Genomic DNA, 22,640 nt, shown 5'->3' on the forward strand with positions numbered 1-22,640 from the left:
TCCTCGTTCGAAAACATCACACCCCAGCTGCTCAAGTTGGAGCTAACGTGCTTCTCACGTTTCAGGAGCACCGGGGAATTTAGGCTCCAGGGGCAAGGCTTCCATCCTCGGAGAGCCACCGCACAGACAATTCTAAGAGTGTGGCAGGAAGGACCCCAGATAAAAGGACCATAAACTTCCCCCCCCCCCGACCATAAACTCTCAAGAAGACCCAAACCCTGAACGGCCAGGAACGACTGACGACTCGCAGTCATGAGAAGTGATCCTAGGCGGTGTTAAGTTGGGCACTGCGTTCAGGTGGCAGGAGAGAACCCAAGGAGAGAGCGGGGAGGTGGCGTGGCTCCGGCAACACGCAAGCAGGTCACCCGCTGGGCGATACCCGCCGGACGATCTGTGCTCGCGGGGACGCGCTGCGTATGGGACCCGGGGAGGGGGGTGCAGGGGTGGGAGCCAGCGCCTGGGGAGGGAGGCAGGCTGGGGGTGGGGGGGGCCTGGGAGGCAGATGGCGAGCACGCCTTTCCCCTTACCAGGTTGAGCACCGTCTCCACGATGTCCCTGTTGCTGACCTCTCCGACCTGTATGAGTCCAATCAACACTGCGAATTTCATCCGGATGTTGCGGATCGGCACCGAAGGGTTAATCATCCCCGCGGGCAGCACCACCGAGCCGGAGCCGGACGCCCCCCTCAATTCCCCCATCCCGCTGCCCCCGCTGCCACCGCCGCCGCTGCCCCCGCCGCCTCCGCCGCCGGCCCCGACGGCGATGAGCCCCACGGGCTGAGGCTCGAGCCCCGGGCCCGGGCCCGGCTTCTCGCTCGCCATTTGCCCCCCTCCTGACGAGAAGGGAAGAGCCGAGGCGCCGCGGCCGCCGCCGGTACCGTTATACCTGCCTCGGCCCCCGCCCCCCGGCCGTCTCCTCGGAGCCCCAGCATCCACCAGCGCCGCGGCGCCGGGCCCGCTCCCCGCCTGCGCCTCGACCCGGCCCGCTCCGACGCCCTCCCCAGCGGAGGCGGTGGGTTATTCTCAGGCTTATTCCCGGCGGTGGAGGCGCCGCTAACCGCTGCCCGGCGAGCGGCAGTGCCCGCCCAGCAGCTGTGCCGCTGCCGCCGCTGCTGCCTCCTCACGCTCCCCCTCCCAGTCCGTCCGGCCCGGCCCGCCCCCCGCGGAGATGCTGCCGCCGCTCGGAATAACCCTGGGGCGCGAGCAGCTGCCCGCGGCGCTGGCCGGCGCTGAAGCTCAGAGCTGTGACTGACGCCGCTGCCGCCGCTGCTACAGGCGCCACTGTTGTTGTGCAGCCCCGACGCCGCCGCTCACTCCGCCATGTTGCCGCCCCCTGCCTGCGGTAGCGGCCACTGCGCCTGCGCAGAGCCTCTGGGGGGGCGGAGCCCTCGTGCACCCCCTCTTTCGCCCTGCCCTCCTTCCCCTTCCACCCACCCAGCCCGACACCCCTCGTCCCTCCCCCAACCGCCCTGAACGGATAGACAGGTGAGCAGGTGCATGGGGACCGCTGCCAGACACTGGGGCGAGCTGGCAGAGGCGGGGCGGGTGGTGGTTTCCTCAGAGTGTTTCCCTTGAGGGTGGACTCTCCCTGTGGGAAAGGACACCGAGTGTGTGTCTCGCCTTCGCTGCCACCTCCTTATTCCCTCACTATCCTCTTGCTAGAAGGAGGTTCGTCATCTTCGTCGTCGCATCCAGCAGCTGCTACAGCCAGTGCCACGTGCCTTGTAAGGTAGGCGAGTGGCAGACGACCTCTTTCTGCCCCCTCAGGCCCTTCCCTCAGTCCTGTCCGTCTGCCCGCCTTGGAATTTCCCAGTGAATAAAAGTGGCTGGCAAAGCAGAAACGAACACACTGTGGGGAATAATCCTGCATTGTCGGGGGAAGGATCCAGATGGAGTATAATGGGTCTTTTTCTACAGTCATCAAAGAGGCTGACACCTGCACACCTGCACACACAGGCACGACTTAAAATAGAACTTGTCAAATAGTGATCCTTTCTGGATGGAGCTCTGAACAACAAACAGTTCTTGAACTCACCTCCCAGACTAAAAAGGCTGCACCGTGTGACACTGTGGGGTAGTGGGTTGGTGGGAACGACAAATCCCACGTTTAAAAAATCCTTAACGATCCTCAGGTATGATGCCAACTAATGATGCGCCCCTTTTTGTTAGGCGTGTACAGTTCAGAGGATTTGGGAATTATCTTAAAATATAAGTAATTCTCTGTCACCCTTAGTCTGTGGTTAAAGTAATAGATTTCTGTGTCTTCACGTATAGAGAATGAAAAAAATAGTTTTCCTTTTGAAAATTAAAATGTACACAACAGTCTTGCCGCTCGTGTCGAATTGAAACTAAATAGGACTAGTGTTTATCTCGAAATGAAGGATGTAATTTTTTTTAATATTTCATAAGATATACCCTTTTCAATAGAGATATATTGTCAGACACCAGAACTATTAGATATCTTGAGGTATATTCAAATCATTTTAACTATCATCTCAATTGAAAACAGTCTATATACAAATCTGTCATAATCCGGTTTGTTAGTGCTCATGTTTAATTGGATTGGCTAGTCAAGTTAACTCCTGGGATATTGGGATGCATTAAAATTCTGAAGTGCCATAAATCATGGATAACAAAATTCCTCAAGACCAGTGCTTGGATTAGTCCTTGATTGTATGCTTCTGTTTAAACTTTTCCTGAAGTAATTGAATTATTAAAATAGCTCAGCAAAAATTTCTGAAAGAAATAGTGATTGGTATGTCCATGTAAATTAAATAGCAAGTGAATTATAAAATGTTAGAAAGATTGAAAGCGACCTCTAGGTCTTAGTAGTGTGACTTAGATATGCTGCCATAAAAAAATGCTGTGACGTATATCCACCTGTTGCCTTTTATCTGTCCCAAGTGACTAGCATCTACTTTTGCAAGCACTATTTTCATGTGCAAGTTTAAAATGATATATCTATCTTATATCTGTAAATCCAGATTGAAAGTCATCACACTAGCTTCTTTTTACCCCACTGTTCAATATGACAGCAGGTTCTACCTCTTGCTACTTTTAGACTTTAAAAAGTGTTCACCAGTTCCCGGCAGCACCTTGAAGTCGGTGTGGTATGGTGAAAAATACACAGGCTTTTGAACCATACTCACAACTAACCACCTGTGCAGTCTCCTCAAGTTATTGAACTCAGTCTTCTATTCACTAATAGGGGTGAGAATATCTATCCCACAGGGAGTGAGAATTCAATGAAATAATTTCAACTTAGCAGCCAGCATATAGTAAATATGTCCTTGTACCCTTGGTATACAGGAACAATCTGTGTTGAATTACCTGTAAACACTTGTAAGAACAATTATAACCACATGCAAGTCTTGATAATTGCAGTTACGTGTATTGTAGTTTCAGTACTGCCCTCTGAAACATAAAGTTTTGAAAATTCAAGTAGGTCTGTTTCCTTATAGTCAACAAAGCCTCTTTCTAACAAAGACACAAATAACTTAGCATTTGCATTAACAGTATTTTGAAATATAAGAGAGATTACCTATAATGTTCATTTTTAAGTCTCCAGATAAAAAATATTTTATGTAGTAAATGTCAATTGTGTATGGATTCATGCTTTAATAGATGCATACCCATACTTCCAAAGGACAGTCCTTCAAAGATAAGCCCATGAAGCTCTGAGTTTCAAGAGGCAGTACTGTGTAATGGTTGTGAACACAGGCTCCAGACTCAGTGGAACCTGGGTTTGGATTCCAGTTTCACTACCCACTTATCCATGTGATCTTGGGCAAATGACTTCTCTTCAAAGTCCTATTCTACCCAAACCAAAGTAGAGATTGATAGGATTAAAGGATGAAAGGAGCTAATACATTTAAGGTATTTAACAGAGTAGCAAGTGTCAATAAATAATGTTTCCCTTCTCTAGCTGTGGGAAAAGACTACACTGTAATTATTTGTGTGTCTCCTGCACCTTGTATGTGACCAGAAAAAAAGAACGAAAACAGTAGTTGGCTAGGCTAAATGTTCCCATTCCCTTCAGCTGTCCTTTAAAAACCAAATTTCTTGCTTTCCTGTAAGTTTTATCTGAACAAAGTACTCCAAATCCTAGTGGAATTTAGACAGTATAAAACGGAGGGAAACTCTTACCCTGAACCTCCATCATTAGAAACAGATTTTCTGTTGATGTATCCCAAAGTTGAATTAGTTTGCTTTGGTTTGGTTTGGTTCTGGGTTTTCCAGCAATATAACACCAGTGGTTCATGTAATGCACAGTGATTCATACTCGATGTGTAGTAGGTTCCATTCCCTTCTTATCTTAAAATTACTGTGAACTGAAACAGCCGAGTTCTGTTTCATTGTTGTTTTGTTTTGTTTCTAGCCATTCTGCTTCTAGGCAGCAGCACATATCCAGTAGTAGCTTTGCAAGTAGATTTGGAGATATCAAGTGCAGAGCTGTACATATCTATTTTAGATTTAATTTAATTTAATTTTAATTTTCTATTTAATTTTCTATTTAAATTTAATATGCTAGGAATTTCTTAATCCTGATTATATCATGCAAAAAAAATTGTCTTCTTCTTTTTATTATCTCATTATCTGCAAATCTGAGAAGAGTCCTTCTATGTCTTCATCCAAATATTTTATCAAACAGGTTAAAAACAGCTCTGTAGTTCCTAGAAACATTCTGATTGAAATCACATCTTTCAAACTGTGCCTCCCAAGCCAGTAGTGAGTCATGAAACAGATTTATTAGGTTATAACCAGCAGTTTTCTTAATGAAATATAATAGAAAAATATAGACTGAAAAACATGACAGTGCATCCATTTTTTAAATTATTTATGCATGTGCACATATTACATACATGTATGCTTACTAGATAATATGAAAAATCTATTTCTTACTGCAAGTCATTGTCAAAAAGCTTGAAAAACACTGATTTAAGTTGTATATAAACACCTGTTTGGCATAATCCTTCAATTATTAAATAGCTACCATCCTCTGCTGAAAAACAGGCCATATTTCTCTAACTTGTCCAAAAGAATATCATAAGGGGCCTTGACAACTAGTTAGTTGAAGTCTGGATATGCTCTGTTTCTCTATCTGAGCAAAATTAAAGTAAAAATACATAGATTTATTATCTACAATTATAGAATTATTACCAGTTTTTCCAACATCTATTTCACAAATAAGAAAATGTGTTTGATTTGATAATGGGACTTAGTGCTCTCTTTCTAATGAATGAATCATTCCATAATCTCACCTACCTGAAAAAGCCCTGAAAGTGAAGTTGCTTAGTCATGTCCGACTCTTTTCGACCCCATAGTCTGTAGCCTACTAGGATCCTCTGTCCATGGGATTTTCCAGGTGAGAATACTGGAGTGGGTTGCCATTTCCTTCTCCAGGAGATCTTCCCAACCCAGGGATTGAACGCAGGTCTCCCGCATTGTAGGCAGACGCTTAACCATCTGAGCCACCAAGGAAGTCCTCACACCTACGGATAACATTAAACTACTTGCTATGGATTTTCAAGAATTTATCTCCTCCTTCTCCCTTTGGCACTTTAATTCTCTGGCACATCTCCTTTTCTACAACTCCTCAAAGACGTTTGAGAGTTGCTCAGTAATCCAGTTTTCAGATTCTTTCAGGATCAATGGATATAATTTGTCCTGCTTTGGGGACTTGAATCCGTTTAGACTAGCTGGACTCCTATTTACAGTTTCTTCACCAAACTTAAACTTCTAGCTATTATTAGTTCTACCTTTTCACTCCATTACTTTTAATCCTAAACAGAAAACACACAATAGAAATTCAATATGTGTTAATAAGTCTGACTAGTTTGGGGAAGGCTAAAATGATGCTTACCAGCCAACAAATATCTGAGCACCTACTGTGTGCAAGAAAGTAAATTAGTTGAGATGGATATTTCCAAATTTCCCATTTAGAGAAATACTGTGTTTATGCATGGAAAGTTAATCACAAGTCAACACATTAAAAATACCAAACAGAAATAATAAGTACTCTTGAATTTCAAAAGAACTAGACATGCAAACACCCTACTGTTCATATACGCCCTTAAACATCCACATAAATCTACATATAGATGCACACACATACTCAACATCAGATTAGCCATACCTCTACGCATTCTTCCTTGGCAGTTTGTCTACCATGCATTTCATTCTTCATTTGAGTGAGATCCTGCTCACTTCATACCTGGTCCCCTTGTGTCCACACTCATTCTTCTTCAGTGCATCATGTACACAGGTAGTTTTCCTAGAGCTCTACCTTGATGGACAGATTGATATGGTTCGGAATTTTAAGTGTTTTTATCATATTCTACGTGCATACATGTAGAAGAAAAAAAAAACTCAAAAAATCCTCTTTGCCTAACAAATTAAACCCAGAGTCCTTATCTTGGTACCAAAGACCCTTCATACTTGACTTTAGCTTACTTTCTTATTTTACCTCATTCTGTTCCTGACAAGAACCCTATAACAGTGGCTCCCAGCCTCTTTGCATGTGTGCAGCTCTTTCATCATTAAATTTACAGACTCCTAAACTCCTTCCTGAGACTTATCTTTTTAATATCCATTGATTGAGAAAAGTGTGGTAAAAGTATTAACAATTTAATATGCTATTTAAAAATATTTGCATTTTAAAAATCATAACATATACATATAATTGAAACACACAATTGTGGGTTGTATTGTGTCTCTCAAAAAGATATGTTTAAGTCCTACCCTCAGTACCTGGGAATGTGACCTTGTTTGGAAATAAGGCCATTGCAAATGTAATCAAGTTCAGAGGAAGTTATGCTGGAGTTATAACCTCATTATAACTAGGAAAGATTCATCCTTAGAGCCTTCAGAAAAAGCATGACCCTTCTGATCCCTTACTACTTCTAAACTCCAGAACTGGGAGGGAATAAATTTCAGTTGTTTTAAGCCACATAGTTTATGATATTTTGCCATAGCAACCCTAGGAAACTAGTATACCTACATACAACATAAATATGTTTGATACTTATTCTGTCCACAAACAATGACTACTATGTAAATATTTGTGTATCATTTTCAATAATTCTCAAGTCCCTGGGTTGGGAAAAAATGCTTTAGCCAACCCAAATTACTTTGTCCCCAGTTAATACATTGTGCTTTTATATTTCAGTGTTTTACTCATATTTGTCCTTCTATCCCTAGCACTGTCCTCCTCATCTCCCCTACTGAAATTCCTACCAGCTGAAATGCCATCTTCGTGAATACATTCAGAATACAACCTAGAGAAAAATGATCTGAAACTTTCTACCATTCCCAGCATTTAAAAAAAAAAAAAAAGATTCTGCCTTTTTTCCCCCAGGTAGCATAGGTTGGCACATTTTTGCTTAAATAAATTAATAGTTTCCATCCTTTCTGCCTCATTTGCCGAGAGTGAGGAATTCACATAACAATATATGTAGTCACCTAAACAGTCTGAACTGAAAATTTTTTAAATGTACATGAATAATTATTTCCATACTAGCAACTTCGACCAGTAAGTTTCTCTTTGTTTTTACACAGTGGCAGCCAGTGCATTGTCATCATTGTTGTGTTTGGTATGCATGTGTTATAGAAAGACAAGTATGTTAAAGAGTAAGGTTCATAGTTGATTATTTTTAATAATTAAAGCTGTCATATCCTGTTCATCTCCTATCTACCATGCATCTTTACATGTATTATTTCTAACTCTGACTTCAATTCTTTAAGTAAGGTTTTATTGTACGCATTTTTCAAATGAGAAAACTAGTGTGAAGAGAAGGTGTCAGTTGTGCAAGTCATACTTTAGGAAGTGACAAAATTAGGATTCCATCCCACTTATGGCTGGCCAGTTCTTCAGGTTTACTCATGATTCTGCAAGGCCACATTGGGACCTAGACCGAGGTCGTTATTTTATTTTTACCAAATTTACCAGATGAAAGATAAGGAGACTGTGCAAGTTCATGGAAAAAACAACAAAATCATCATGGTTTTACATGTTTTGGTGAAAGCACCCCACCAAGGGATGATCTTTTGTTTGTTTGTTTGTTTTTGTTTTAGTTTATTTGCTGCCTGGGCTGTTTGTTGTGGTGTGCACAAAGCTCTCTAGTTGCGGCATGCAGGCTCTAAAGGGCACAGGCTCAGCAGTCCCCACGTCTTGTCTTGGCTTAGTTGTCACATGGTTTAGTTTCCCCAGAGCATGTGGAGTCTTAGTTCTCAGACCAGGGATTAAACCCATATCCCCTACACTGGAAGACAGATTCTTAACCACTGGAACACCATGCTAGTCCCAAGAGATGATCTTTAGAGTCATTCTGATTTTATTGTCTTTGTGCCTGTAAAGGTTCAGAAAACTCTATTAGCCTTTTTGTTTCCTGGGAATCACTGTAATTCTAGACAAAAATTACTTGGAATAAATAAATTGTTTTTAATTATGTTCATTAAGGTTAACCAAAATTTAATTGCATAGTTCCATTAATATATCACTCCTTATTATGCTTTTCTGGTGAAGATTTTGTTGTATGTCTAACTAACCATTAATCTCCTGGTCCCTGTTGAAAGTATTGTCATTATATGTCTATATAACCATAATTTTTTTTAAAAAAAGCACATACTCTGCATAGAAAGAGGGAAAGCATGCTATGAGGAAGTGTCCAAGAGTTCTTTAGAAGAGCTATCTCATTAATAGGATCTCTGTACAGTAAGAGAGGGATCTTTACCAACTTTAGCCCAATTGAGAAGCAGTACATAGATTCAGTCTGAGCCTGATCCTGGTGCATAAAACTTTGGATTAGAGCCTTCCTCTAATGGTGCCGGCAGCTGCAGATTAACCAGTGGAAGAATGTCTTGAAATAACCACCTCATTAATCAGTTAGCATACATGGAGACAATCTGAGGTTTATGTTTCAATATTCTGTAGCTATAGGATATCTCTCTTAACAGACACAAGAATCAGGATGAGAAAAGAAATGGAGAGGAAAAGTGGAACAGATTACCAGGACTGTAGCTTTTCCTTGGGAGTTGAATCTTACACATTTTGGGGCATTTGTTATATACAGCCTCTTTGTTGTTAATGTGAAAATGAATCTTAAATAGCACAGATAATCTTAAGGTTAACAGATATCTTAAGGGTCAAGATGCTTCATCACATTCAGTATATTTGGGTATCTGTTAAAGCAACATAAATGTGTATATCAAACTTTATTTCTGGTTGGCTAATCTAAGACTGTGAGAAGTAGATGAAATGTTCTGTGTTGGTCACAGCTTTGTCATGGGTTTCTTTGTTTCTATTAAAACAAACTCAATGTGATTTCTTTTGCAGTGGTGAAAAGACATAACACAGCATGTTTCGGGGCTGTTTGCATTCAGTGACGCATAGAAAGGTGATGGCTACATGATTCACCCCCATAATTAACACCATGGTGTTTTCTTTCATATTCAATTCAGTTCAGTTCATTTCAGTTGCTCAGTCGTGTCTGACTCTTTGTGACCCCATGAACCGCAGCACACCAGGCTTCCCTGTCCATCACCAACTCCCGGAGTCCACCCAAACCCATGTCCATTGAGTCGATGATGCCATCCAACCATCTCATCCTCTGTCGTCCCCTTCTCCTCCTGCCCTCAATCTTTCCCAGCATCAGGGTCTTTTCCAATGAGTCAGCCCTTCGCATCAGGTGGCCAAAGTATTGGAGTTTCAGCTTCAACATCATTCCTTCCAATGAACACCCAGGACTGATCTCCTTTAGGATGGACTGGTTGGATCTTCTTGCAGACCAAGGGACTCTCAAGAGTCTTCTCCAACACCACAGTTCAAAAGCATCAATTCTTCGGTGCTCAGCTTTCTTTATAGTCCAACTCTCATATCCATACATGACCACTGGAAAAACCATAGCCTTGACTAGATGGACCTTTGTTGGCAGAGTAATGTCTCTGCTTTTAAACATGCTATCTAGGTTGGTCATAACTTTCCTTCCAAGGAGTAAGCATCTTCTAATTTCATGGCTGCAGTCACCATCTGGAGTGATTTTTGAGCCCAGAAAATAAAGTCAACCACTATTTCCACTGTTTCCCCATCTATCTGCCATGAAGTGATGTGACCGGATGCCATGATCTTAGTTTTCTGAACGTTGAGCTTTAAGCCAACTTTTTCACTCTCCTCTTTCACTTTCATCAAGAAGCTCTGTAGTTCTTCTTCACTTTCTGCCATAAAGGTGGTGTCATCTGCATATCTGAGGTTATTGATATTTCTCCCGGCAGTCTTGATTCCAGCTTGTGCTTCATCCAGCCCAGCGTTTCTCATGATGTACTCTGCATACAAGTTAAATAAGCAGGGTGACAATATACAGCCTTGACGTACTCCTTTTCCTATTTGGAACCAGTCTGTTGTTCCATGTCCAGTTCTAACTGTTGCTTCCTGACCTGCATACAGGTTTCTCAAGAGGCAGGTCAGGTGGTCTGGTATTCCCATCTCTTTCATAATTTTCCACAGTTTATTGTGATCCACACAGTCAAAGGCTTTGGCATAGTCAATAAAGCAGAAATTGACATTTTTCTGGAACTCTCTTGCTTTTTCGATGATCCAGCGGATGTTGGCAATTTGATCTCTGGTCCTCTGCCTTTTCTAAAACCAGCTTGAACATCTGGAAGTTCACGGTTCAAGGATTGCTGAAGCCTGGCTTGGAGAATTTTGAGCATTACTTTACTGTCGTGTGAGATGAGTGCAATTGTGCAGTCGTTTGAGCATTCTTTGGCATTGCCTTTCTTTGGGATTGGAATGAAAACTGACCTTTTCCAGTCCTGTTGCCACTGCTGAGTTTTCCATATTTGCTGGCATATTGAGTGCAGCACTTTCACAGCGTCATCTTTGAGAATTTGAAAAAGTTCAACTAGAATTCCATCACCTCCACTAGCTTTGTTCATAGTGATGCTTCCTAAGGCCCACTTGACTTCACATTCCAGGATGTCTGGCTCTAGGTGAGTGATCCCACCATTGTGATTGTCTGGGTTGTGAAGAACTTTTTTGTACAATTCTTCTGTGTATTCTTGCCACTTCTTCTTAATATCTTCTGCTTCTGCATAACAAAAAACTCACATGGTTACCTTATAAATTAAGATATCTTATTTTATAAACATTTCAATATTTTTTATTTTACCATTCTCATCCTAATCCCAAATAGTCCTTTGAAGTAGGGTAGAGTGGCTAAAAGAAGGGTTTTGAAATCAGATTGATTGGGTTCATATGCAAACACATTGACCTTGAACCTCATTCTACACCTGTAAAATATAACTACCTCACATGTATGGAGTTTTTAAATACACCAAGCATGTATTTAAATAGATTAAAGATACATAGCATTTAGAACAATGCCTTTAATAGGTACTCAATAGATAGTAGAAATTGTGACTGTACATTAGCACAAAAAGACAGCAGAATTTTGAATTTTCAAATTATATAATGGAGTACACTAATATCCACTTATTTTATCTTAACTCATTGACCTGATTTTCCCTTCTTCAGAGAGCAAATAGAACAGCATTTTCTTGTTTAGTTTTGTTAAATAAATAGCTATGTACATTCTGTATAAGAATTTTGACAATTCCCCTTTCATATTTAAACGTTGTATCTCTTTTAAATACTTAAAACCTAATTAACAGTATATCTTTTCTTTGTTTTTTCACTGCCTTGGGGGAGAAGGCATATTATGAACTGAGAATTTTTCTCTGAGACTTTGCAAAGATAAAAAAGCCAAAAGAATAAACAAATAATAATAAAATGATCCTTCATGATTTACTAACCCACACAAGTAAAATGTCTACCAAAATATATCTGAGGGTTTAAACCCAAATTTTGTCCTCTTATTTCAGTATCTGATTCCCTACTTTTCATTTTCACTAAATATTTGGTTATTGCTTTCTTTTTAAATTAAGTTTAGTATTTTGAATTCATACCAAGGCAAAGATATTTTCCCTGACTTTCTTTTTTGAAGAGACAATGGGACTTCATGTAATTAATTTTTTCAAATTATTTCTTAGTTATGTGTGTTTAATTTTGATATTGATTGGCAGGAACCAACAACACTAATGACATCATTCATATGCCATAAACTTCTCAGCAATTCCTAAGGTTACCCACATAGCTTCCATTTATTAAAATGTGAGTTAATATTGGATATTTTTGTATTTCTGCTTTCTTTTCCTATTTGCTAGTTCTTTGAGTTGTCCTAACCTGGAATGTTTATAGAATTCATAATGTCTTTTTCATTGCCTTGATACCTTTACTAATGTCTAAACAGAAAATGTCTTATATTGAATCACTGTAAAACATATATCAACTTTTCACATGTAAACAATACTGTTAATTGTTTTAAAAGCAAACCAGAGAGATATGATCTCAGCACTCTAGAACTGTAAAATATAATCTATTTAATTTTTAAATAAAGAAAATGCCAAAGGAAATATAGTCATATATGACACAGGTTAGACCAAGAGAAGAGATGCAGTGAAACTTAGAACTTAGCAACTATAAACATGAAATAGTATAATTGAAACATCAATCCTTTGAGCTTTGTGAACATGTACTATTCAATAAGCATTAACTGAAAATGAAATTTCATGTAGACTAATAAATTAAGAACTTATTCCTCCAATATTGTTATATAAATAAGTAGCAACTCTCTAATATTCATTAGATACATCAGAAAGCATGCTAAAAAGTCTCAAATAATGAAACTATGAAACAGGACAACTTTAGAGAGACATTATCTACTTCTAACAGTGAGTATTTATTATTAAATAATGAAAGAAATTCTATACTTAATAGATGGTATATTTGATGGATAACAGACATAGATGTCTGTTTGATAAGGTAGAAAACTTTCCTCAAAAAGTTTAAATTAGCCAGACATTTGGGAGAAATACATTGAATTTATGTATCTAATAGATCGTCTTCATTTGCTAAACACACAGTATAATTTTTTAAAGCCTAGAAGAAAATAAACATAATCTTCCTTACTACATGTAACTGTTGAGTATGTTCTGCAAGGTGTAGATAGTTCAAAGCCACAGAAAATAGAACAATGAGTAAGACAAAGTCCCTGTCTTCATGTTATTCATATTCTGCAACAGACACTGGCAATAAATTAGTAAAATTTATATAAATAATATGATTTCAGAAAGTGTGCTGTTACATTGTAATTACTTTTATGCAAAAAAGTATGCTGGTGCAGCCATTCATTATATGTTTGTTTTTTCTCCTCACTAGATCAGCAGCTACTTGAAGACAAGGACTATATCATTCTTACAAATAAAACCTTCAGCAATATACTGTGATCATTGACTGATACATGGTAAGTACTTAATAAATGTTCAGATAAATGAGGAGGAAAGAAATTAAAAACAGAGATTTTAACAATTTAGTATATTCAACAATGTGATACAAATTCAAGATTTAATTGGCTCAACTATTGAAGAAATAAGAGCAGACTTTTAAAATCTGAGTAAAATCATTCCTCTAAAGTATTCTCAAATTATTTAAAGCATGAATTTTGAGGAGGTTAAGTTCCTTAAAACTAGTGTTCAAGTTATTGAATTGTCACTGTTTAGTAAACTCTTCAACCTCTTTGAATCTCATTTTTTTTACCAATGAAATGGGAATGAGCAACTCTTGTTATATAAAGAGATAATTGTAGTCTCACAAATGAGATAAATTGTGATCCTGCTTTGAAAAGTACATTAACACTTTTAGGTTATTTCTATATATTTTGACTTCCTAGAGATTTTAATCCTTTTTTCAGCTTATTTGGAAATGCACATAATATGAAATAATATATTACAGTTGGTCATCAACAGTTCACTAATTGTTTTATTCTTCAAAGCATGTAGTAAAAATATACTGGTTAAAATTTCTATGAAAAATGATAATGCACAAGAATCCTATGACTATGTTTGCAAAGATAATTTTTCTTTAAACTTTTGTAATTTTTTTCCTTTTTAACTTTTACAGTGAAGTTTAATTTGATTAAAGAACTTTAATTTACGATTTTATTGTTTTTCTTTCTTGTATTTTGCTAATATTGAGGAATGGTGGTTCACTGTTGTGCTAGATTTTAAATTAATACATATAAAACAAGAAATATTTAATTAGGGTCATCAGTTTTCCACATATTATGGGTTTCTGTGACTGAGGAGAAATATAACTATTTTTACTGCATCAGCTTCACATATAGCAAGAATAATAGCAAGAACAACAACAACAAAACATTTATAGATTGCTTCCCTTGTGCCTGCGCTTATACTTAGTCATGTAAACCTAGCATTTACTCGTCTGTATTATAGCATTCACTATTATCAGGGAAGATTTCTATCCCTGGTGCTGAAACTGCTTTGTGTAGTCCTAGTGGTTGAAGAATGAAACAATTTCTTTAGATGTACCCTTTCATTGAAATTATGAACTAGATAAATGTTCATATCTAGAAGGAAGTATTAAATATCATCTATGTTAACATCTTGATGTGTAATTTTCAAATCAATATTATATATTCTGTTTATTCTGACTGTTTTAGCTTTGGAAATTTTTTTTCCAGAGGATAATTAGTAGTTCAAAAAAAAGTTAGTACACAAGACATTGAGAAATCAGTAAATGTTCCAGATATCAAAACATATTAATACCCACCAAAAACTTGACTTTATGTCATCTAGCATTTTGATTTAATGTGTCAAAATTAAAGGATTTGTTTTAGAAATAAATACATGCAATCAAATTCCCTAACTGTATTACAGCCCACTTGATTGAAGGTAGTTAGTGCTTATTCAACACTGAAAATAACTTAGAATTATGGCAAAATGGGCTTTCTCCAAGAGAATTGCTTTGTTAATCCTGAGTCAGGGTAACAAATCTGCGGACAGCTATGCTTTTATATGTTCCTGTAAATAGAAGTATGTAAAATGTTGGTACAGTTCTTCTTAGACAGGTAAGCCCAGAGTAAATATATTGGCACTGTCTTGTTCTGACTGCGTCACCTGCATTTACATGCCCACTTGGGGACTTTGGGAACCAAAGAAGTCTATGCTGGGAAAGCAGCATCTGCTTCTGCTTGATGTGGCCAACCAATTTTGCCTTCATTACTAATAAAATCATAAATGTAATCTAAACTTTTTGTGTATTCTCTCTTTTTGTGAAATTATACCTAACCTGAAAGTGTTGTGTTTGTGTGTTGGGGGATAGTATATAAAAGTTGAATGTGAATGACATTAAACTAGTTATTAGTTTTATCCTACAAAATGTTGTATTTTTTTCCTCTGAATAACTTTGTTAGTAACAATAAATTTCCTTATTTTTAACTTTAAACTTCAAGCAAGAGTTTCTGGGTCACTCTTTCAAGCAGAATAGTTCCTGTATTTTGTGCCTGAATGAGTTAATTTCTTTTACTGTTTTAGCAAGACTTGACTTTACTATATAAGCATCTTTTTCAAAGAATACTTCTCCTCCTATATTCCTTATCTCTGCAGTTGGCACCTCTAGTTTACCTCTGCCATCTAACTGTTTAGCAGGTCCTACAGATACTAATTCCTGAGTATTTTTTTAAGCCTGTCCTTCCTCTTATCATTACTTACTTAAGTTCAAGTTCAAATCCTTATGGTACCTTCCCTTGATTATTGCAGTAATCAGAGTCAGTCTCCTTGACTCAAATCTCACTTCTGATCTGTTCTTTGCACTGACGTCACAAAGATATTTTTAAATGAACTGAAACTAATTTTATAAAAAACACGTAAACACATAAACACACACTTGAAATCCCTCAGTGATGTTCCTAATTATGTAAAATAGGAGGCATTTTATGATCAAACCCTGACCTTTCAACCCAGACTTGTATCCTGTCACTGTTTCCCTTGTACATTATATCTCAGCTATTAATATTTCAAAATAATAATGCGTAATATTCATGGAGCCCTCCCTGGGCCCCAGCCACTATGTAAAATAATTTACTTATATTATGTCAGTTAATCCTCAAAAACTTTATTAGGTAGGTCCTATTATTATCCATACTTTATAGGTAAGGAAAGAGAATTTAAAGTCTTCTCTTACTGATTTATACATCTAAGAAGTACAGCAGCTGGGATTTGAATCCAGGCAGCCTCCCTCTAGTGTCTACAATGGCTTTCTTTTGCTGAACTTGGAGTTGCTAATCTTGACGTTTCTGACAAGCATCTGTGTTTTTCACATGCTCTTTCCATTGTCTGGAAAGCCTTTCCCAACTGTATCTGCCTATAGGACCAATGCTTATTCCGCAAGACTTGACTCCAGCTGTCCTCTCTTAGTGAAAGTTGCTGTCTTCCCAGATAGGGTTAAAGTCTTGGCACCTGTGGCACCTTACAAAGCTCAGTGGACAGAGTACAACTGTGATGTGAGACAGGCCTGATTTGGATTCACGGCTCTGTTGCATATTGGTTTTCTGACTTTAGGAAAATCACTTCAGCCCTCTGAATGTTAGTTTCTTTTGGGATTAATAATGTTTTTTCAGGGAGTTTCTATAAGGGATAAGTGAGTTAATTTTATGAGGTGCCTTCTCCCACAATGACTAGAGCATATTAATAGCAAGAGTTCATTAGTTTCTTCAGTACCCTCTTCCACTGCAGCCACCAGAACCTGCATGGTGATTGTTCGTGTCCTCACTTGCCTGTGAGCCACTTCCCCTTTCATTGGTGGCTCTGGTACGCACTAGTGAAACATGTGAAATGAACAAATGAACAACTGAATGTTCAATACCTAGTGACATGGTTACATGAGTCCTTTTGTTCATGTTGTGGCTTGAAAATTAGTATGCTTAAGAAATAACAACTGGCAAAGAAGAGAAACTCTTTTCCTCATATAGTGTCTAGAACTTTTTCCTTTTAATAAAAAATATGACTGTGATCTCTTTGAGTTTGTCTCAAATTTTATATAAAAAACACATACTGATCTCAGACCAGTATAACATTAAAAGATTATGTGATTTAAAAAATCAGTTAATAGTCTTATATATACATGTATATATGTATATCTTCAAATATGTGATGCTGCTGCTTTTCTGAGACTACTTGTTGTTTTATTTTTTAAAACATCTAATACTGTCTGATGTGTTGGGTCTAGCTCTCTATGATTAAGACAAAAAAGTGTTCTAGGGACAGCTCCCCAAGGTTTTGAATCATGAGATATGAAAGTAGAAGTCAAAGAAAGCAACCTTGGTAAAATGTTTGAGAACACTTCTTGTTAATGTTTCTTGCTGCTGCTGCTGCTGCTAAGTCGCTTCAATCATTTCCAACTCTGTGTGACCCCATAGACGGCAGCCCATCAGGCTCCCCCGTCCCTGGGATTCTCCAGGCAAGAACACTGGAGTAGGTTGCCATTTCCTTCTCCAATGCGTAAACATCAACTTATATCCTCCCTTCTTCTTACATGTTTGATAGACATTCAAGCACTGTGTATCTGTGAGCTTTTGAATCCAAACCATTTAACCTTAGAAAATGCCCACAGGTGAAAAGACATAGAAGGTCATTCTAAATGAACAAGTAAAGGAACAAGAACAAGTAAGAGCTCTACAGAATTAGAGATCATCATAGCTAGAGTCCAGACAGACTTAATTGCTTCCAGAGAAATTAAACCATAGATAATCAGGTGACAGATTGCAATTGATCATGATTTCTAAAAATAATTTTATGTAAATTACCTATGGAAACACGTTACTCTTTGAATTATTTGAAAAATGAATAGCAGGTCCTCAGAATAGCCTAACACATATATAGTAAGAACATGGGTTTAGGAGCAAAATTTTTATGAAATTACCTGTCATGATTTTTTCAGTAAGATTCTTCTATTCTGTTTTCTGAAAATATCCATTACATTCCTATTATAAACCTTGTAGGAAGTTAAAAGAAACCCTCTTCTTTTCCTTTTTTTTTTTGTTTCCTTGAAGTTGCTGCTCTCCAGTTCTAGGAGGTTAAAAATAGTCAGAAAACCTCATCTTTAGTTCTAGAACATTTGAGTGCAGGGCCAAGACAGGCTGTGAAGTGTTGAACTTCGTGATCTGAGTTCCTTTCTCCTGATAGAGTCCCATTATCCCTTATCTGATACATGCCTTGACGAAAATGGAAGATGAGGTAGAATGCACCCAAGTTCTTTTCTTAAGTATATTAAAGGTCATGGAAATAACAGAAGAAACACAAAGCATCTACAAATGCAAAAATGCACAATCTCAGTTTTCAAAGAGTTTATGTTCTAGTATTGTGTCAGTCCTGGAGAAGGCAATGGCAACCCACACCAGTACTCGTGCCTGGCAAATCCCATGAACGGAGGAGCCTGGTAGGCTGCAATCCATGGGGTCGCTAAGAGTCGGACACGACTAAGTGACTTCACTTTCACTTTTCACTTTCATGCAGTGGAGAAGGAAATGGCACCCCACTCCAGTGTTCTTGCCTGGAGAATCCCAGGGACGGGGGGAGCCTGGTGGGCTGCCATCTATGGGATCGCACAGAGTCGGACACGACTGAAGTGATTTAGCAGCAGCAGCAGCATTATGTCAGTCTCTCTTTTTATTAACAGAACCTCAATTTTTAGGTAGGTGCCTGGGTTCCTGCACTAAAGGTTGTACTTCTTAGCTTCTTTGCAATTACTATGCCAAGAGACCATTAGTCAATTAAATGTGAGCAGAAGTGAGGTGTTTAACTTCTAAGACATGCCTTTAATGGCATGTCCCCTCTTCCCTTTCCAGTGGTTAGTGGGTCTGTTAGTAAGCTGTCTTAAGACATGCAAATGAAGGCAAGGTGACCTGCTAGTCAGAGAGAAACAATAAGAAGCCTGATCCTCTGATGACTTCGTGAAACAGAACAATTTCCATTGTTCATGAAACAATACCAGCTTGGACTGTTAAGTGTAAAAGAAATAAACTTCCATCTTACGAACTTACCATTAGATTAGACATTTACAGCATCAGTCATAGCTATATCTTAACTAATATGACAGGTTTAATTAAGCATTGTAGTAAAAGTGACAATTCACTAGAAAGGCTATCAGAAAACAGAGGATTCTCATACATTTCCTTTTTTTTTTTGGAGAAAGTATTTTTGTAGAGTTAAGGTAAGACTAGAAAATTGAAAAAGCACAGAATCATTTACTTCCAACTTTATAAATGCACTTGATTAATTTCAAAAAGATATCTATGCTATTGAAGTGTATGTGTGTATATACATATTTATGTTACTGAATTTGATAAAATAAAGACAACATCCCAGTCCTTAATCTAATGTAAATTAAGGGATGAGGAACTCAAAATGTAAGAATAGCTTAATGTGTGTCATCTATTGTATTCTTTTTCTGGGAGTAAAGCCAAGATTTATAATATGAGGAGTTGCCCTCTATGAGGTAAAATTGATGAAGATTGTAACATTTCAAACAGTTTCTGGCTTTTCTTGATTTCGTATCATGGATCTGTCTAAACTTCTTATGTAGTAATACTGGGTTATAAGCAGTGGTCAATAGTATTGTCCAAAATTGATTCTTTTATGTTTATTGAGCACCCAGAGTATACAGGGCAGTATGCTAGGAGTTAAAGATTCAAAGGTAAGTAACTTAGCTCCTTGCATCAAGGAGCTCACGTCTAATGGAGGAGACAGAATATAAATAATTATAAAACAATGATAAGAAGTAGTATGAAGGGAACATAAATAAACAGACCTAGTCAGACCAAGATGAAGAAAGGTAGGAAGTCTTCTTAAAGGAAAAGATAACTGAACTGAGTCTTAAAGAAAGAGTAGATATCACCAATGTGATGAAAGAACTTGGATGAAGTCGCTGCAGTCCTTGGGGTTGCAAAGAGTCGGCCACTGATGAACATGCACAGAAAACGATTGTTTTGAGAGGATATGGCATGTTTGATGGCCTACATACAGCTAGAACATGCTGAGAAGAAGGTGTCTGAGAGATGCTTAAGAGATGAAGCTGAAGAAGGATGAAGAACTGAGTCTGTGAAGAGCCTCTATATCTTGTTGAAGTGTGTGAATTTCATTCCTGATTTCAATTGAGAACCATTGACTCCCCCCCACCCATGGAATAAGCATTCCCAGATACACATTTTAGAAAATCAGTTTGACAGCAGTGAGGAGATGAATTGGAAAATGCAAGCCTAGAAGTAGACAGATCAGTTAGGAGACTATGAACAGGTCTAATGCGATATTAGGAAGAGTCGAAAGACTATAATCTTGTTATATGGAGACTTAAATGCAAATATACATTGTGGTAGAATTAACAGGACTTGATGGCTTATTGAGTGAGGATGGATGAGGTGGTGAAGAAATAAAGGAGGGGGAGAATTCAAGGTCACTCACAGGATTCTTTATTGAACTAATAGTGTCTTTCATAACCATAACATATCCAAGAAATAGAATCTGGGCAGGTTCTATGGTGGTTCATATTTAGAGGTTTGATAATTTTCACATTTTGCTAAGTTGGAAGTGACTGTAGAATATCCAAGTGGAGCTGTAGATAGGCAGTTATTTACATCAGATCTGGAGCTCAAAGAATTAACTAGGCTGGGACTTGGATAGAGAGGAGATTCTGGAAATTAATGTGGCAGTTGTTGTTAGAAAGTGAGGGACTTCCCTGGTGCACTGACAAAGGTTCCACGCTCCCAATGCAGGGGGCCTGATTTCGATCCCTGCTCAGGGAACTAGACCCCACATATCGCAACTGAAGACCAAAGATCTCATGTGCTGCAACTAAGACCTGGTGCAGCCAAATAACTAAACAAATATTTTTTTAAAGCAGATGATATGACTGGATGGGCAGCTTTTATATTAGGGTAAACAACAGTGATTCAGAAGAGGAAACATGGAGCTAAAAGCAAACCCACTTTTAAATCCTGTGACAACTTAGTCTTTGGGAAAATAGCCAACTTCCACTTGAATACATTTCAAGAGAAGCAATGCCTCCACAGAGGAAAGGAACTTTTAATTAAAGCAAAGAAATGAAATGAATATCCTATAATGTTTCTGGAAGTCACAATGGAAAAGTCGGAGAGGGAAGAAAGTTTGATTTGGAAGTAAGGCACAGAGAGGTATGGAGATAAGAGAATGGAGATGTTTCCAAAAAGGCAAGATTATTTTGCAGTTGCCTATATGTTCCCTGATAGTTTTTAGGGAGATATAAACAAAGAGCCTCCAAGGAAGTAATTACAATGCCTCCAAAGATATCCTATTCTCTGTCCACAGAGTACAGAATAAGTTCATTTCCTAGAAGCCTTCCTGCAGGAAGAAATTAACTGTTTTGACTCAGGGCAGGAGACTCTATGTCAACAACAGCAAACCTATCTCTGATGTCACTGTAGGGAATAGAATAATTTCACTTTGAAAATAAAATCTTTTCTACAAAGAGTACTGACCCAATGTCAATTTTAGGGCTCATCTTATAATTCAGAAATGCCTTTGGCATATCGCTTAACTGTGCCTTTCAATGAAAGTAATGTGCTGCCTTTAGGGATTGATTTCTCAGTGAAATCAATGAGAAATCTGATGTCTATTTGTCAGTAAAGATATGTGAAATTTTATGGGCCTTTTGGGACTGGACAACCAGTTAAAAATTCTAAAGCAAAACTAAGTGGAGAATAGATGCCAAAAATCTCAGGAGCTCTCTGAAGAATGAAATGTGAAAGATGGAGACAAATTAGAGAATGCTGGCATAGACCTGAACTTCCTAAAGAATACAGTAATGGGATATTATACAAAGAAACCAAAAACAGAGAGACCATTAGCACTGTGTTACCAAAAAGAATAGTTAAAAAAGTTGAAGAAGGATCTTTTAAAAATATGTAAACAAATAAGTGAATGCAATTTGAAAAAATACCCTTTTGATATTTTAAAAAAATCAGTCATTCATAGCTACTACCTGATTGCCAACCCTTTGACGAGTGCTGATTTCACAATTATTATTATTATTTTTAAAAGGTAAACATTTACATATGTAAATTAGGAGAGAACATTTTCAAATTATCAAATTCAATTTTATTAAGTGCTTGGATCTACTTATGAATATGTATTCATAATTTGAGATTGGTGTCTAACGGCCCATCATCCAAATGATTTCTTTATACAGCCTCCCAATATCTGTTGTGGGCTACAGTATACGTGTGCTCACTGTCTCCTCTGAGAATCCAATATGCCTCAGATCATCTGTTTTCTCATTCATAGGTAGTAAATTATAGCCCTCTTTTGTTAGAATCATTAAAGAAGAAATATTACTTACTTAAAGTAAAAGACCAACTTAAAGGTAATCCTTTTGTCACAGTAAATGGGTTCACCCTAGCAACTCTAAAGTATTAAGAAATTTAACAACAGTTTAAAAGTGGGTAACACAGTTTGAGTCCAGGCTTAACTAGGCAGTTTACAAACTGTGCTGTTAGGGTGTTACAGAGTCTTGGTCACATCTTTCTGGGAGGCAGCAACAATTGTTGTGCATATGGTTCTTTCAGATGTTCTGTTTTCCTATTACTGTAGAGATAATTCTTGAACCTGAGGTAATGGCAGGCCTATATTTTGTTAATATTCATGGGCAATAGTAAATAAGAGAATATCTTAAGATCCTAGACAAAATTCATTCTACCA

The 22,640-nt window shown here is 38.2% G+C and overlaps 1 protein-coding gene and 1 long non-coding RNA gene across 5 annotated transcripts in view; one reads left to right on the forward strand and one right to left on the reverse strand.

Annotated features, from left to right (window-relative positions):
- The window catches only part of NBEA (neurobeachin), a 650,396-nt gene extending 649,331 nt beyond the window's left edge, over window positions 1-1,065 (reverse strand). For all 4 annotated transcript variants that reach the window (XM_081551831.1, XM_081551834.1, XM_081551833.1 and 1 more), the window contains exon 1: window positions 528-1,065. In XM_081551831.1, the coding sequence (XP_081407957.1) occupies window positions 528-821 (294 nt within the window). In that variant the 5' untranslated portion in view covers window positions 822-1,065. The remainder of the gene's footprint in view (window positions 1-527) is intronic.
- A 299-nt stretch (window positions 1,066-1,364) lies between these two features.
- LOC145530438 (uncharacterized) overlaps window positions 1,365-22,640 on the forward strand; it is a 170,792-nt gene continuing 149,516 nt past the window's right edge. Inside the window, exons 1-3 of the long non-coding RNA XR_014071769.1 lie at window positions 1,365-1,484; window positions 12,078-12,165; window positions 13,273-13,357. This is a non-coding gene — a long non-coding RNA (uncharacterized LOC145530438). The remainder of the gene's footprint in view (window positions 1,485-12,077; window positions 12,166-13,272; window positions 13,358-22,640) is intronic.

This window comes from Giraffa tippelskirchi, chromosome 12, assembly GCF_054371585.1.
Source record: "Giraffa tippelskirchi isolate mGirTip1 chromosome 12, T2T-mGirTip1v1.2.pri, whole genome shotgun sequence".
Taxonomy (NCBI): domain Eukaryota; kingdom Metazoa; phylum Chordata; class Mammalia; order Artiodactyla; family Giraffidae; genus Giraffa; species Giraffa tippelskirchi.